At 43.9% G+C, this 12,494-nt stretch overlaps 1 protein-coding gene across 2 annotated transcripts in view; it reads left to right on the forward strand.

Annotated features, from left to right (window-relative positions):
- Positions 1 to 3,979: 3,979 nt before the first annotated feature.
- Positions 3,980 to 12,494, forward strand: part of TMEM181 (transmembrane protein 181) — a 28,047-nt gene continuing 19,532 nt past the window's right edge. For both annotated transcript variants that reach the window (XM_068411999.1, XM_068412008.1), the window contains exons 1-2: positions 3,980 to 4,069; positions 7,707 to 7,810. In XM_068411999.1, the coding sequence (XP_068268100.1) occupies positions 4,062 to 4,069; positions 7,707 to 7,810 (112 nt within the window). In that variant the 5' untranslated portion in view covers positions 3,980 to 4,061. The remainder of the gene's footprint in view (positions 4,070 to 7,706; positions 7,811 to 12,494) is intronic.

Below are 12,494 nucleotides of genomic sequence, written 5' to 3' on the forward strand. Positions count from 1 at the left end.
TCAGCTGACAGTTATTTCAGTGGGAGTTTCATAACTCTATCCCCTAGCTGATGTCGAAGAGTTCAGCATGCTGAAAACATTTTGATAGGAAAGCAAGCAATTAATGTGCCTACTTGATAGAGAGGAGAGAGCAGGAGGGTAGCCAAATTGTGGTCTGACATCAGAGTTGCATAACTATAAGTGACAACTTGGTACTCTTGAGAAATTAGTTTCTGGGTTAATGAACGTGTCCCACTGGCCAATCAACTTATACAGGGCAGCGCAGTGTTGACACTGAACTTAGTAATAATACCCAGAGATTAAGGTAAATGACCTACAATCCGCCCTGCTTTAAATACATTTTAAACTCCTATCATGCAATAATATGACATTTTGTACATCAAAAAGAAAAGACTATATATAGGATATCGTGAAATGTATTATTTAACTTGCAGCTTTAGTTAATGCTTGATATTGCTTATACGGGTAACAGAAGAGGTAATTATAGATGATACCAATATTCTTAATTCCTCAGCATCTCCTATTAGTGTTTCCAGTTCATTACAACATAGCTGATCTTCAAAACGTGTGGGAAAAGTTCATTCACAGGGGTTCTGCTCCTTTGGCAAAAAGACCAGAGAAAAGGACATAATTTGACTCAGCAATAAGGAGAAGCTGTTCATTTTTCCTTAGAGAAACTAGTGCCTGTGTGCTTCAGAGAAGAAATTTGAAGTTCACCAGAGAGGGTTGTTCTGATAAGGATAACACTTCTTCCCCCCTTCTTAAAATCTTTCGCAAGTGCTCAAAGTGCAAGTCTGTGAGAAGCCAAGGGGTCAGCAGGACCTTCCTGGAGAATTGCAGTCAAATTCCCTGAAGGTTCATGCTGCTTCCAGGCTAGAGCCTGGCAGGGTCTTCAGTGGCTGCTTCAAGCCACAACTGGCACCTCTCTCTTGTTCTTCCAGGGCTCACTGCTGGGTCCTGACAGCTGGGGGAAGAACCCGAATGACCCCAGTGTGAAGCAAACAGCTGGGGCTAGAAGGCTGGAAACAGCAGCAGGAGGAGGAGGCTAACACTGTAGCTTCGTGATTGCTTTAGGCTGCCATAAGCTGGCTCTGTGGCTGGCAGAAGCCATCCTAGCTCTCCTTTCCCTAGTCACACATCTCTGCAGTCTTTCTTGTCTGCCCACAAATATTCCTGTAGCTGCACAGTGACTGAGCAACTAATCCAGCAGAACACCCTTTTTTTTTCTGAATGACTTTTAACCCAGATAATTTCCCTTATTTGATTCACCACTCTCCTGCACAAACATTTGTGCTGGCAAAAATCAAAGAGCTACAGAGAGACTGGATTTCACCTTTTGTCACTAAAGCTGTAGGTATGAGCCATGAAAGTATAGCATTCGTGTTAAGGTGGTTACTGTAAGCAGAATCCTGGCCGAGCTAGCATTCAGCCTGCTTATTTGTAGATCAGCCTGCCTCTTCTTGCAAGCCTCATTCACCATACACCATCCTGTTTCTACAATAAATGAGGTAGACAATAGCTTCTTGCGCTATTTTGCCCCAGAGCAGGTCATACAAGGCACTGAGTGAGGCACCTTCTTGCAAGGAGCAAATTCGAGAGAGACTCTGACTGACTCCCTGCTTGTGGAGGGAGAGGGGTTTCACAGTGCCTTCCCTCTGAGTGTTTAGTTTATAAACTCAATGCCATTATTTTCACAAAACTTACAGGGTACAACATATGTGTTTACATTGTATTCACAATCCTTTGAAGGTTGGTAGATGGCAAAGAGAAATGTGGTCCCATGGCTAAAATTGAAGCAAGCTGGATTTCGAGCTCTGCTGCCCACACTGTTCTCCAAGTGACTTTTGGCAAGGCTCAGTCTCTCTGTGCTTCAGTTTCCTACCTGTTCAATGAGAAGAATGTATTTTTGTTTTGAGGAGAATAAATTCATTCACATTAGTGAGACACCTGAGTGCCAGAGGGATTGGAGCAGTCATCCAAATAGCTCAGATGTGCGCACATAAATGGCAGCGGTTGTAACTCTGCAACTGCGCTTCCCAGAACACTGGAAGTGGTCACAGATGCTGTAGGCACCATTCCTTTGTTTTCTGGCCAGGGAGAACTTGTTGGAGAAGCCTGAAGCGTGCTGAAAGCCATACAATGCATGTCATAGTCACACGTGACCTAATGACTTCAAATTGTGGCTTGGCAGTGCTATCTTGTTCTGAGCAAATACAGTTTGTTAGCTTGGCCTGAGTACTTGAAGCTTTATCTTCTGCCCTACAGTAGTGATTCTTGTTGATTTAAAATTTATAAATGCCTTTCCTTCATCACTTGGTATTCTGCATTTCTCAAGACAGCCTTTTTATGAGATTACTAAACAATCATCAGTGCTGTAAATCACAGATCTAACTGATGAGATAAATACCAGTATCAATGACTGAATTAATTCCCTGCATGTTTCTTTTTGGGTTTAGTGGTGTTACACAAGGGACATACTGGGTCCCGCAGGTCACCAGTAATGACATGAATTACCTGTAGGGCAACTGCATGAAATGAATAATGTTATTAATGTTAAGTACCTTTAAAAAGTAATTGCAATAAAACCATCTTACAATCTAAGTAAGCTTTTAATTGAAGTATTTGATTGGTGAAGAGACAATTTTTAAATTATATGATGTTGACTGATCTTTCTAAACATCTCAGGGATCATCCTAAGGTGGCTCTACCTTACGCATATGACCAAAGCCAGGAAGTCACTCTGAACTTTATCCTAGACATCAGGTATCCCCACACGTTTAAGTAACTGCAGTGCTGGCTTTCTATAAGCAAATATTAGAGCTTACAAAAATGAATACAAAATATAACTTGGCAAAATCCCTAAAACTGCCTCGTTTTCATCATCACTACCCAATGGATCAGTTGACAATATCTTTGTTGCCCAGTCTCAGGACATTTAGTAGGAAAACAGAACAAAATCCAGCTTCATCTCAACATTTGTGCAAGAATAAAATAGTGTTAGGAGCGATCTGGAGATTTTTATTAAGTTGTGTGTTTAAAGTAGTAGCTTACTCCTAGGATTTCATTTCTGGCGCTTGTGAGCTGACTGAATTCTCCGTGAACATGATACATTAATCACATCTCTTGAGTATCACAGGGCTGCACGCAGGTGACTGCAGCAATGGCATTTTCATTCCACTGAAAAAGACATCGCCATTTCATCAGGCTGGAAAAAAAAATCATTTGCAAACCCGGAGGCCGTCTCTAACGGGCAATAAACATGCACACGTTCAGCGGGGATAAGCCACGTCAGTCCTTATGCCTAAAATGGACAGGCTTAAATCGGATTCAGAACCACTCCTCTGTCTTAGGTATTTCCCTCCGATGAATGTGGTTGCTGCTACTACAACACAAGCTGAGAAAGGGCACTGGAGATGCGGGAACTACTGCTGCCACCCGACAGAACGAGGCGTTTTGAGCCCCCGGGGTTCAGCAGGGGAGAACAAGCCATGGGCTTGCGCTCAGGGCCCGTGCACCGAAGCGAAGGTGGCGCCTCAAAGCGCCGAAGCTCCGCGCCTGACTGAGCTGCCCTCCCGAGGAGGCTCTCCCTCCCGCGGCCCCGGGCGGCTGGCGGGGGCTGCCTGGGCGGGTCGGCAGCCCCTGACTGCGCCCGCTGCCCGCCCCGGCGGCTCCCGTTGCGGAAAAGCGGCGGTTGCAGGTTGCCGTACGGCGCGGGAGAGGGCGGTTTGCCCCTCAGGCTGCAGGCCAGGCCTCGACCGCCGTGACCGTCAGCCGCCCCGCCAGCCGCCCCCAGCACCGGCGCTGCGCCCGGGAGCGAGCCGCGGAGCGTAGGCCCGTGTCCCCTCCGGCTCGCCGTAGCGCCACCGCCCCCTGCCAGCAGCATCGCCCTTCGGCCCCGCGGCGGAGGGGCAGCGTGGGCTCCTGTGACGTCTCCCGAGTCGCGTGGAGGCCGGGTGACGCACGCGGAAGCCGCCGGGAGGCACCGCTTGTGATTGTGCCACGGCGGCGACGGCTCCCGGCCGGCGGCGGGGAGGTGCCTCCACTGCGCATGCGGCGCGGGGATGGAGCCGTGAGTGGTGGGCGGGGGAGGAGGGGGGTGGTCGCCGCTCGCGCGCCGGGGGCGGGTTGGGGGCTCGGCGACGGCGGCGGGGGCCCTCGCGCGTGCCGGGTGGCGTGGCGGCTCGCTGGGGGCTCGCGGGTCTGCCCTCGCGCTCGGGCGCTGGCGGCGGGAGCGGCCGTTTGATGGCCGGCGGGGAGCCTGCCTGCGGGGGGGCTGCCGGCTGCTCCGGGCTCCCCGCGGCCGCCACCGCCCCGGCCGCCGGCTCGGTCCGCTAGGTCTCGGGGCGACACGCACCGACCCGACGCTGCCGGGGCCGGGACGGGTTTGTTTGCTTGGGGCCGGGGCCGGGGCAGAGGGAAGAAATGCCTTCCTCTGGCCGGGTGCGGTAATTTAGGCTTTTCCCCTGTAAAGACCTGAATGTTGTCACTGGGTTTATACACGTCAGTTCTCATGAAGGGAATCAGATCACCGAGGGCTAACCTAATGCTTTTGAGGCTGTGGTTTGCCAGTCAGAAACCTGAGAGTGACTCCCTACTTCTTTAGAGCGCCGCGGGTTTTTCCTCTTCTGTGGTGAATAAACCCCTCTGTATCTCCGTTCTCAGACTGTGTCTGTTAAGGAAAAAGAAAAACTTGTTTTCCCAGATATGTCTCCGCACGGACAGAGCCATAGTCGTGACTAATTATTCAGGCTTCAATGAATACAACAAACAAGACACTGAAAAAAAGCCAGACCCACCCTGTGCACACAAGCTGTTTAGTGTAGTAATGGCTGGCTCTCAGTTGTCATGTAACAGTACTACGTAGTACTGTTAATATTAATTGTATGCATCTTTTTAGGTAGTCATGTGCTGCCTCATTAGCTATTAACCGTTGTGGAATACATCTGCAGGAAGGAATTCAAGGTCTTCCGAGGGACACCGAAGCAAGCAATGCCTTTAAACCATGAGAAAGTGCAGTGTGTACAGGTAGACCCAGTACTATGAATGTAGGTAGCATATATAATCATTTAAATCAAAGTGGTTTTGGTGTTTTTATTTGGGAGTGAGCCTAAAATAGAGCAGTTGGAGGCAGAGATGTTGAGGCTAGTATATCAGAAAAGCTACTGTGCATAAAAGTGAGTTATTTCTGATTTTAATATCAACTCTGTGCTACCTACTGCTTAATCCCAATTTTGTCACAGCCTCCCCATCTGTAAAGTGAGAGTCTTAAGTGAAAACTATTGTATAAAAGGCTCTGTTTTTCATGATAGTCTTTACTCTAGTAAAGACTGTGTTGTGCAGGCATGCAAAGTGATTTGAAGATGAGGAACAGCCTGAGAAACATTTTGCTTAACGATTTAAGTGAAAACTTTACTCAAACAGCAAGATTTAACCTACCTTTACATCTCACGATGAATGGCTACTGAAGGATTGCAGTTGTTGTGAGTGTGAGTTTCCAGACTTCAGTCTATCACAGATTGTATTAGTGCAGTTCAGTTTTTACTGATTACTATTTGAGGTGTATAAGTGTAATACTTCTCTGTTTGTATCTCAGTGCTTTCTGCTTCTTTGCAGTTAGTTTCAGACATATCCAATTTAATTATAAAATACGTAGTTTCTGTCTGAGTTAGGATAAAATGCAGTACAGGTGGTAAAAGCTGCCTGAGAAATCTGCAGACACTTGGATGGCTAGTCCAGAGCTCTGGACTGCCTTGGCTAGGCGGATTAAAGCATCTTCCATTGGTAAAGCAAAGCACAGTTCTTTATTTGAACAGGTGCTTCCAGAGTGAGGAACCCTTTTTGCTTTTCCCATAAATGCCTTTAAAACATTTCATTCTTTATTAGGCCTTTCAGATGTGAGAAAGAAGCTGTTAGTGGGGGATCATCAACTTGCACTTAAGTATATTTATAAATTTTATATAACCTCTTTCCAAAAGGCAGGTGTTAAAACAGTGAACATACAGGAGGATTTTCTCTGCTTTGTGGGTCAGCTGGTGATAGGTTGAAATGGGACACTCAAACCACACGAGGAAATTCTGTTATTCCAGCAAGGGACAATGAAGAATACATCATCCAATAGGAATGCTATAAATTGTTGTTTGCTGCATGATAAACGTAGTTAAGATTTGGCCGAGGTCTTACATTTGCTCATACAAAAAGTGTCCACGTTGCCTTACTGACGTGTATAGTAGCACATGCAGTCAGTGGCTTAAATGAGGCTTCAGGAGTACCAGTATGAACGAAGAAGGGGAAACACAGAGTGTGTCCCTACCCTCTCTGGTCTCTTCTCTGTTAAGTGCCAGCATGACCGTTCTTAGGTAGGTGTATACCTACCCATTTTGACTACTAGGTGTTGCACCACCTGGAGAGGAGCTGCAATAGAGAATGAGCCAATGCCTGGAACACGTTTCTTTGAAAGCTTGCAAGCGGATCTGTGCTCTGGCATACGAGTAGACCAAGGGGATAGTTGCCGGTAGCTGTAACGCTGTGAGTGTTGTCTGGGTGGTGAGCTCTGGTGACTTTCCTGTAAGGACTGTGGAGATGAAGCTGCTTTTCATGTTCACATTATGCATTTTGAAATGTCTGTAAAAACTTGGAAATCAGGAAGCTTGTCAAAAGACCCAAGAATATGCGTAGCAAGTCAAAAGTATCCTGCATCAGACTGTAGCTGTGAAGTGGATGCCCATCTGTAAGCTGTTAAGAACAGCACAAGCATATGTGGTACTTTCCTGCATATATACAATACTTTACCAGTCGTCAGCTATTCTCAAGCCATAGACTTTCCTATCCAGACCTGGTTTCTGTGTATTGAGTGATCCTCAGTGTGTGCTCTTCCATGAAGCATTTGGTATCCACTTGAACCCTCATAGTTAATTTAGGCATATCAACATTTTATGTACCATTTTTATATATAAAGGATTTTCTTTGGTATCTCAAATAATATCCCATACATGGTGTTCTTAGTCAGACAAGGAATATCAGGTCATCTGTGGAACTGAAGGAGCCCTTGGAACAGATAGGAAAATGCACCTTAGTTAGTTATTTTAGTAGTTGTACGGATGTAATAGCTTTAAAGTGGCTTAAGTGCATGAACGCTGAGGTGTTAAGACATTGATTTAAGGAAAATACTGTAGTTCTATCCCTGCAAAAGTTGTACAGACAAGTTCTGGTTTGAAATGTCTCTATTAATTGGCATTTGGGATTAAGTATATATATATATATAGGGTGTAGAAAACTCAAGATCCTGTGCAGGTAGGTGAGTTGTTAGTGACGTCAGTCCCTTTAGGTTAAGCTGTCAGTGCAGGAGACCTGGTATCTTGGATGTTTAAATTATTATCGTTATGAACTAAAAAAATGTAACTTTCTCCCTCTAAGAAATGCTTTCTCTTGCTCAAGTCTTAGGACAATAGAAAACCCTAGCGTAAAAAGAATGGGCCAAATTCATACATTTTGGGGTGTGGATGTGCATGCACATACATATGTTTAATAATTCTTAGTAGTTATCCTTGCTCTATAAAGCAGCATTAATATTTTTTTTCTTAGTGTTACATCTTACCTCAGAGTTTGGTTTAATTTTCTTTGCGGAAGAATGAATGGGGCCTGGTTTTTTTCCCCCCTTTAGAAATATGACCAACAGCTAATTCTGTGCTTTCTTTTGCTTCCTGTAGGCTGGCACCGATGCGATTATACACACTGTCCAAACGGCATTTTGTTCTGGTCTTCGTAGTATTCTTTGTTTGTTTTGGTCTGACAGTCTTCATAGGAATAGCAGGTAAGGATGTTGTCTTTTTAAAAGATTACAGTTCTTGTATGCTTTGTTTAAACCTGTTGGTATTTACAGATGTATTTAAATGCTAATGAGCTTACTGCCCCTGAGATGTCTGAGGAAGCATTACCTTTGACAGGGAGGGGAAAGCGTTTCTTCCTTCTCATTTTTTCACAGGAGTACGACCTACACAGATTTGGTATTTGCAGCTACTTTGCAGAGGAAGTCAGTAACGTGAAACAAAACCAGCTTCATTGTAACATAATTTTTCAGCAGACTGCTACATTAATTTTCTTCTTTGTATTTCAGTCTGTAAAATGGTGGTGCTAACACTTGATTTCCTGTGAGGAAATTGATAACTGTTTGTAAAGTCTTCTAAATGTTTGGGTGATAAATGCCACAGAAATATAAAATATTTTAGTAACGTAAAAATAATAACTTCTGTTGTTGAACATATATGAGCTTAGGTCTCTGGTTTCAAAGACTGTTGTGGGAGTCATGACGTGATCGAGGAGGCTAAGCGCATAATGCCTGGATACTTATCCTGGAGATCAGAGAGATTTGTGGAAGTCTGGTCAACAAAGATGCAGAGTGTCATTAGGCAGATGGAAAGCGTGGGAGCCCTCTGTATTTCATGCCAGAGAGCTTTTCCAGGTCTAAAACGTACTTGAAAAAGAAGTCAGCGTGCTGTCACTACAGTGTTAATAAGCTAATACTCTGCTGTCAGGATAGCTTTGCCAGCACAGAAGTTAAGAGAGACAGGGAGAGGGGAAGGTGGGAAATTGTACTCATTAAGCAACCCACCCCCCATGTAAGAATCATTTAAGGATGTTACCACCTCCATCCACCTTGCTGCTTATTTCCTTGTCACCCAGTGTGTTCTCCTGTGCCACTCAGTGACACCTCTTGACCTGTCTGTACGATTGTCTCTACCTCTGCCCTGTCCTTCACTTCCTTTAGAATGAGACAGGCTGCCCAGGCCTGGGACTCATCTGCTTCTGCCTGCCTTGGAAAGAAGGGGGGGTTAATTGGAGGCAGCTGTTCGGGCTTTCTATGCCCATCCGTGCCTTGTAGGCAGTACATTCTTCATAATAGCATTAAATAATAAAATTTTTCTGTGAAATAAAACCTTCTTGCTTGCTGCTTGATTTATTGAAGCAGCCTAAGGTCCAAACAGACTTCCAGTTTGTAAAGGTTAACCACTGATATTCCTGTGACTTGCCTAAGGATGCTGAAGGGCATTATTTGGCCACTAAAATACTGTATAAATACATTTACAAAAATGTGTTTTATATGAATGATAAAGGAAAAAAACCTGGAATGACTTACTTTAGTGTCATTTGGCTATTTGGCTTAAAAAGTGAACCATATTTGTGTATTTATACTGCCTAGTTACAAGAAAAGCAAGAAAGTTGTTTTACATAAGACTAGGCAAAAAGCAATGCTCCTGGAAGAGAAAACTGAGCATTTCATTCTTAATCAGTAGCAGAACCTGAAAGAGAGCTGTGTTGGTGTGTTGCATTGCATCTGCGTGCAGAGTGATCTGCTGATGTGTGGTTGCCTTTGGTCCAGGGGACTTGGCTGCTGTAAGCAATGCTTGGTCATCTGTACCCTGCTGGGGTCTTGCCTGTGATCCTCTTTAGGAACTGGCATGGCTGTGGGTTTCTTGTTCTTGTAAGACTGGTTTGCTGTAGAGGTTTGGTTAAGTGAGAAGGGGCACGATCTTGTGCCACTGAGCAGTCTGAGCAACCCAGGCTTTGAGCAAGGGTTAAGCCCAGAGCTAGCGACCTTGGACTCCCCTTGCACGGTGCAGAACAAAGAACCTCGTGGTGCCTGCTTCGCGGGAAGCAAAACTACATCCGGGAGGGGAGGGGGCGGTCACGGCTCTGAATATGTAAACCTATGGACCAATCACAAGTGCGATCGGGGCGCGTGATTAACATATGCATAGTCTATATAACCACTGCTTTCTTTGTTAATAAACGAGAAGCTTCCATACTCACATTGAGATCGCATAGCTTACTCCGGACCGTTCCCCAGCACCCGAGAGCGCGCCTCCCCCGGTTTTCCCCTTACTGAAGTTTGCTGGATAGTTTTGTTGACAAAGCGTGAACACAGTTCATTATTATAACTTTTTTATTTTTAAAAGAATGCTGTTTACCTTGGAAGGAAACCCACTGAACGTTTACTATGATGTTCTTCATTTCTTTTGTTCACAGCTTCTTGCTTCCTGGGAATAGAGGGAGGGGCACTAACAATAGAGTGCTCCCTCGTTAAAGGGTGCAGTCTGAGCAAAACTCACCAAACCCACTAAGTAAATGAAGAAGTGGGAGATGCATCCATATTTCCTGTGCTACTTGAATATGCCATTGCCCATACTCAACATCTCTATCTACAGTTTGGGAAGCCTCGCAGAAGTCTTGCTTCTCATCTGAGAAAACAAGACAGTTTAAACTGAGGTGGCTGTTGCTCTTCAGTTCTTGTAACCCAAGACAGATGCAGACTTGTTTTTTATTTCCCAAGTTACACTCACTTTCTTTCCCTTTTCCCAATGGATCTGTTATATGTGGGGTGAGAGAAGAGCAAGGAGAATACAAGGTGCAGGGCTCATTTTCTCTACCTGTGCAGTTTTCCTGTTCACCACTTCAGGGTGGTTCTTTGCTTTCAGATGTGATTCTGTTAACTGAGCAAGACTAGAAGAAAAACAATAACAATGTAATTTAATCACCATTTTTTAATAATATGACCACAGCATCGTTTTGGTCAGTTGCTTTGAAAAGCTTTAATATATTGCTTGCTAGAGGAGTACCAGTTATAGCAGTAGAACCTCATTATTTTTTTGGTTGCTTCTCTTGAAAACTGGAACTATGATCTCTCTGCCCCAATATTAGTTCATATCTTCTGGTAAAAAAAAAAAAAATCTTTTTAAAAAGGCTCATTCTTTTGTTTTTGTTAAGACTTCATTACTGAAAAATGATGACTTATCAACTGTGAGCACTTACTGAAATTGAATTATGCTTTTCAAAATTAAAATGCCTTCCCAAAATCTGCCCCGTTTATATGTACTTGAGAACTGAAAAGTTCAGTGATGTCCAACTGACTTTATAATGGGTGGCTGTTCGTGAAGTTGAACTGTAAATCTAATATGAAGCTTTGAGTGTGATGGGTGAAATTCTTCATTTTTCCATTTAAAGTCTGTAAGATGGTTAATATCGTAGAATGGTTATAGAAACCCAAGCAATGCTGCATGTTTAGAGCTGTCATGACAGCTAACCTAAAACACTTGCATGGAATGAGCCCATGTTGCTCATTTCTAAACTTCCTTCTTTTCCATTGTTTCTCTGTAGTAACTTTGAAGTCCAGGGTCTTTGTGAAAAACTGCTTTACTTGCATAATTTTTTTAATACTAAGTTTGTGGCTGAAACAGAATATTTTTGGGATTAATAAGTTACATTAAATTCCCAGGCTGAATACGTAAGGAGAGAGACCATTCGGACAGAGAAATCTTACTGTGACTAGAAAGCCTCTAGAGTGACCCAAATACACACATATATGTCCTGCCTATGTCCCTACCTGCTATACATCTCCTCTGTGTTTGTTCACACCCTGGTATATAGATACAGACCTTTTCCTACTCTTCCCTTTCATTTTTCTGGTTTAGTCCTTTTGTGTATGTACATATGCATGCATGAGTACATACTTCTGTGTATGTACATACATGCCTGCATTCCTCTTCTCCCCGGTACCATGTGTTCTTGCATACCTAAGGCGGCTAAGGGGAAACCTTACTGCTGTCTAGAACTACCTTATCAGAGGATACACAGAAGATGGGGCTAGACTCTTCTCAGAGCTGCATGGTGATAGGGTGAGAGGCAACAGACACGAGCTGGAACACAAGAAATTCCAGTTAAATATTAGGAATCTTTTTCTTACCATAAGGTTGGTTAAATACTGGAACAAGTTGCCCGGGGATGTTGTGGGAGGCTCTGTCCTTGGAGGTGTTCAAGACTTGACTGGACATGGCTCTGAGCAACCTGATCTAATTAAATAAGAGGGTGGACTAGATGGCCTCTGGAGGTCTTTTCTAACATAAATTATGATTTTATTGCTTCCCATTTACTGCATACAGAACTGGAGGTAGGGTGTGAGCAGATGGATGCAGTTGATCAGTACATGTTAAGTGTGTGTGTTCATATCCAGAATGATTGGAGGAATGGTTGCTTTAAAAGTCTGGTAGCGAGCTGAACATCTCCCACTACAATTGGACATGAAACTTCATTGATTAAATTGATTGTCTGTTTTAGGAGAAATTGTTTATAGAACTTTTATGCAATTACGTTTATTTATGTGATGATATACATAATATATTATAGCCCCAGATTTCTATAGAAAAGGAGGGGCCCAATCTGAGTAGACTGAGAACTGTTCCTAAACAAACACGTGGGTATCTTGGCTTGAACAGATCACTGTGATGAAAATCCAGCAGTAGCCAGAAAGGACTGCTGTTGTGACTGTACAAGCACGTACACTACAGGTACATAAAAAGGCATTAGCATCATGCACTCAAATACAATGGGATGTGTTTGCACTGGTACCTGAGCCTTGAGTACAACGTGTTATGGACACTACGCTCTATGTAAATCAGCTAATGGTAGCAGTTTGGTTATAGCAACTTTATAGTACAATTAAA

Source organism: Nyctibius grandis, chromosome 1 (genome assembly GCF_013368605.1).
Source record: "Nyctibius grandis isolate bNycGra1 chromosome 1, bNycGra1.pri, whole genome shotgun sequence".
Lineage (NCBI taxonomy): Eukaryota > Metazoa > Chordata > Aves > Nyctibiiformes > Nyctibiidae > Nyctibius > Nyctibius grandis.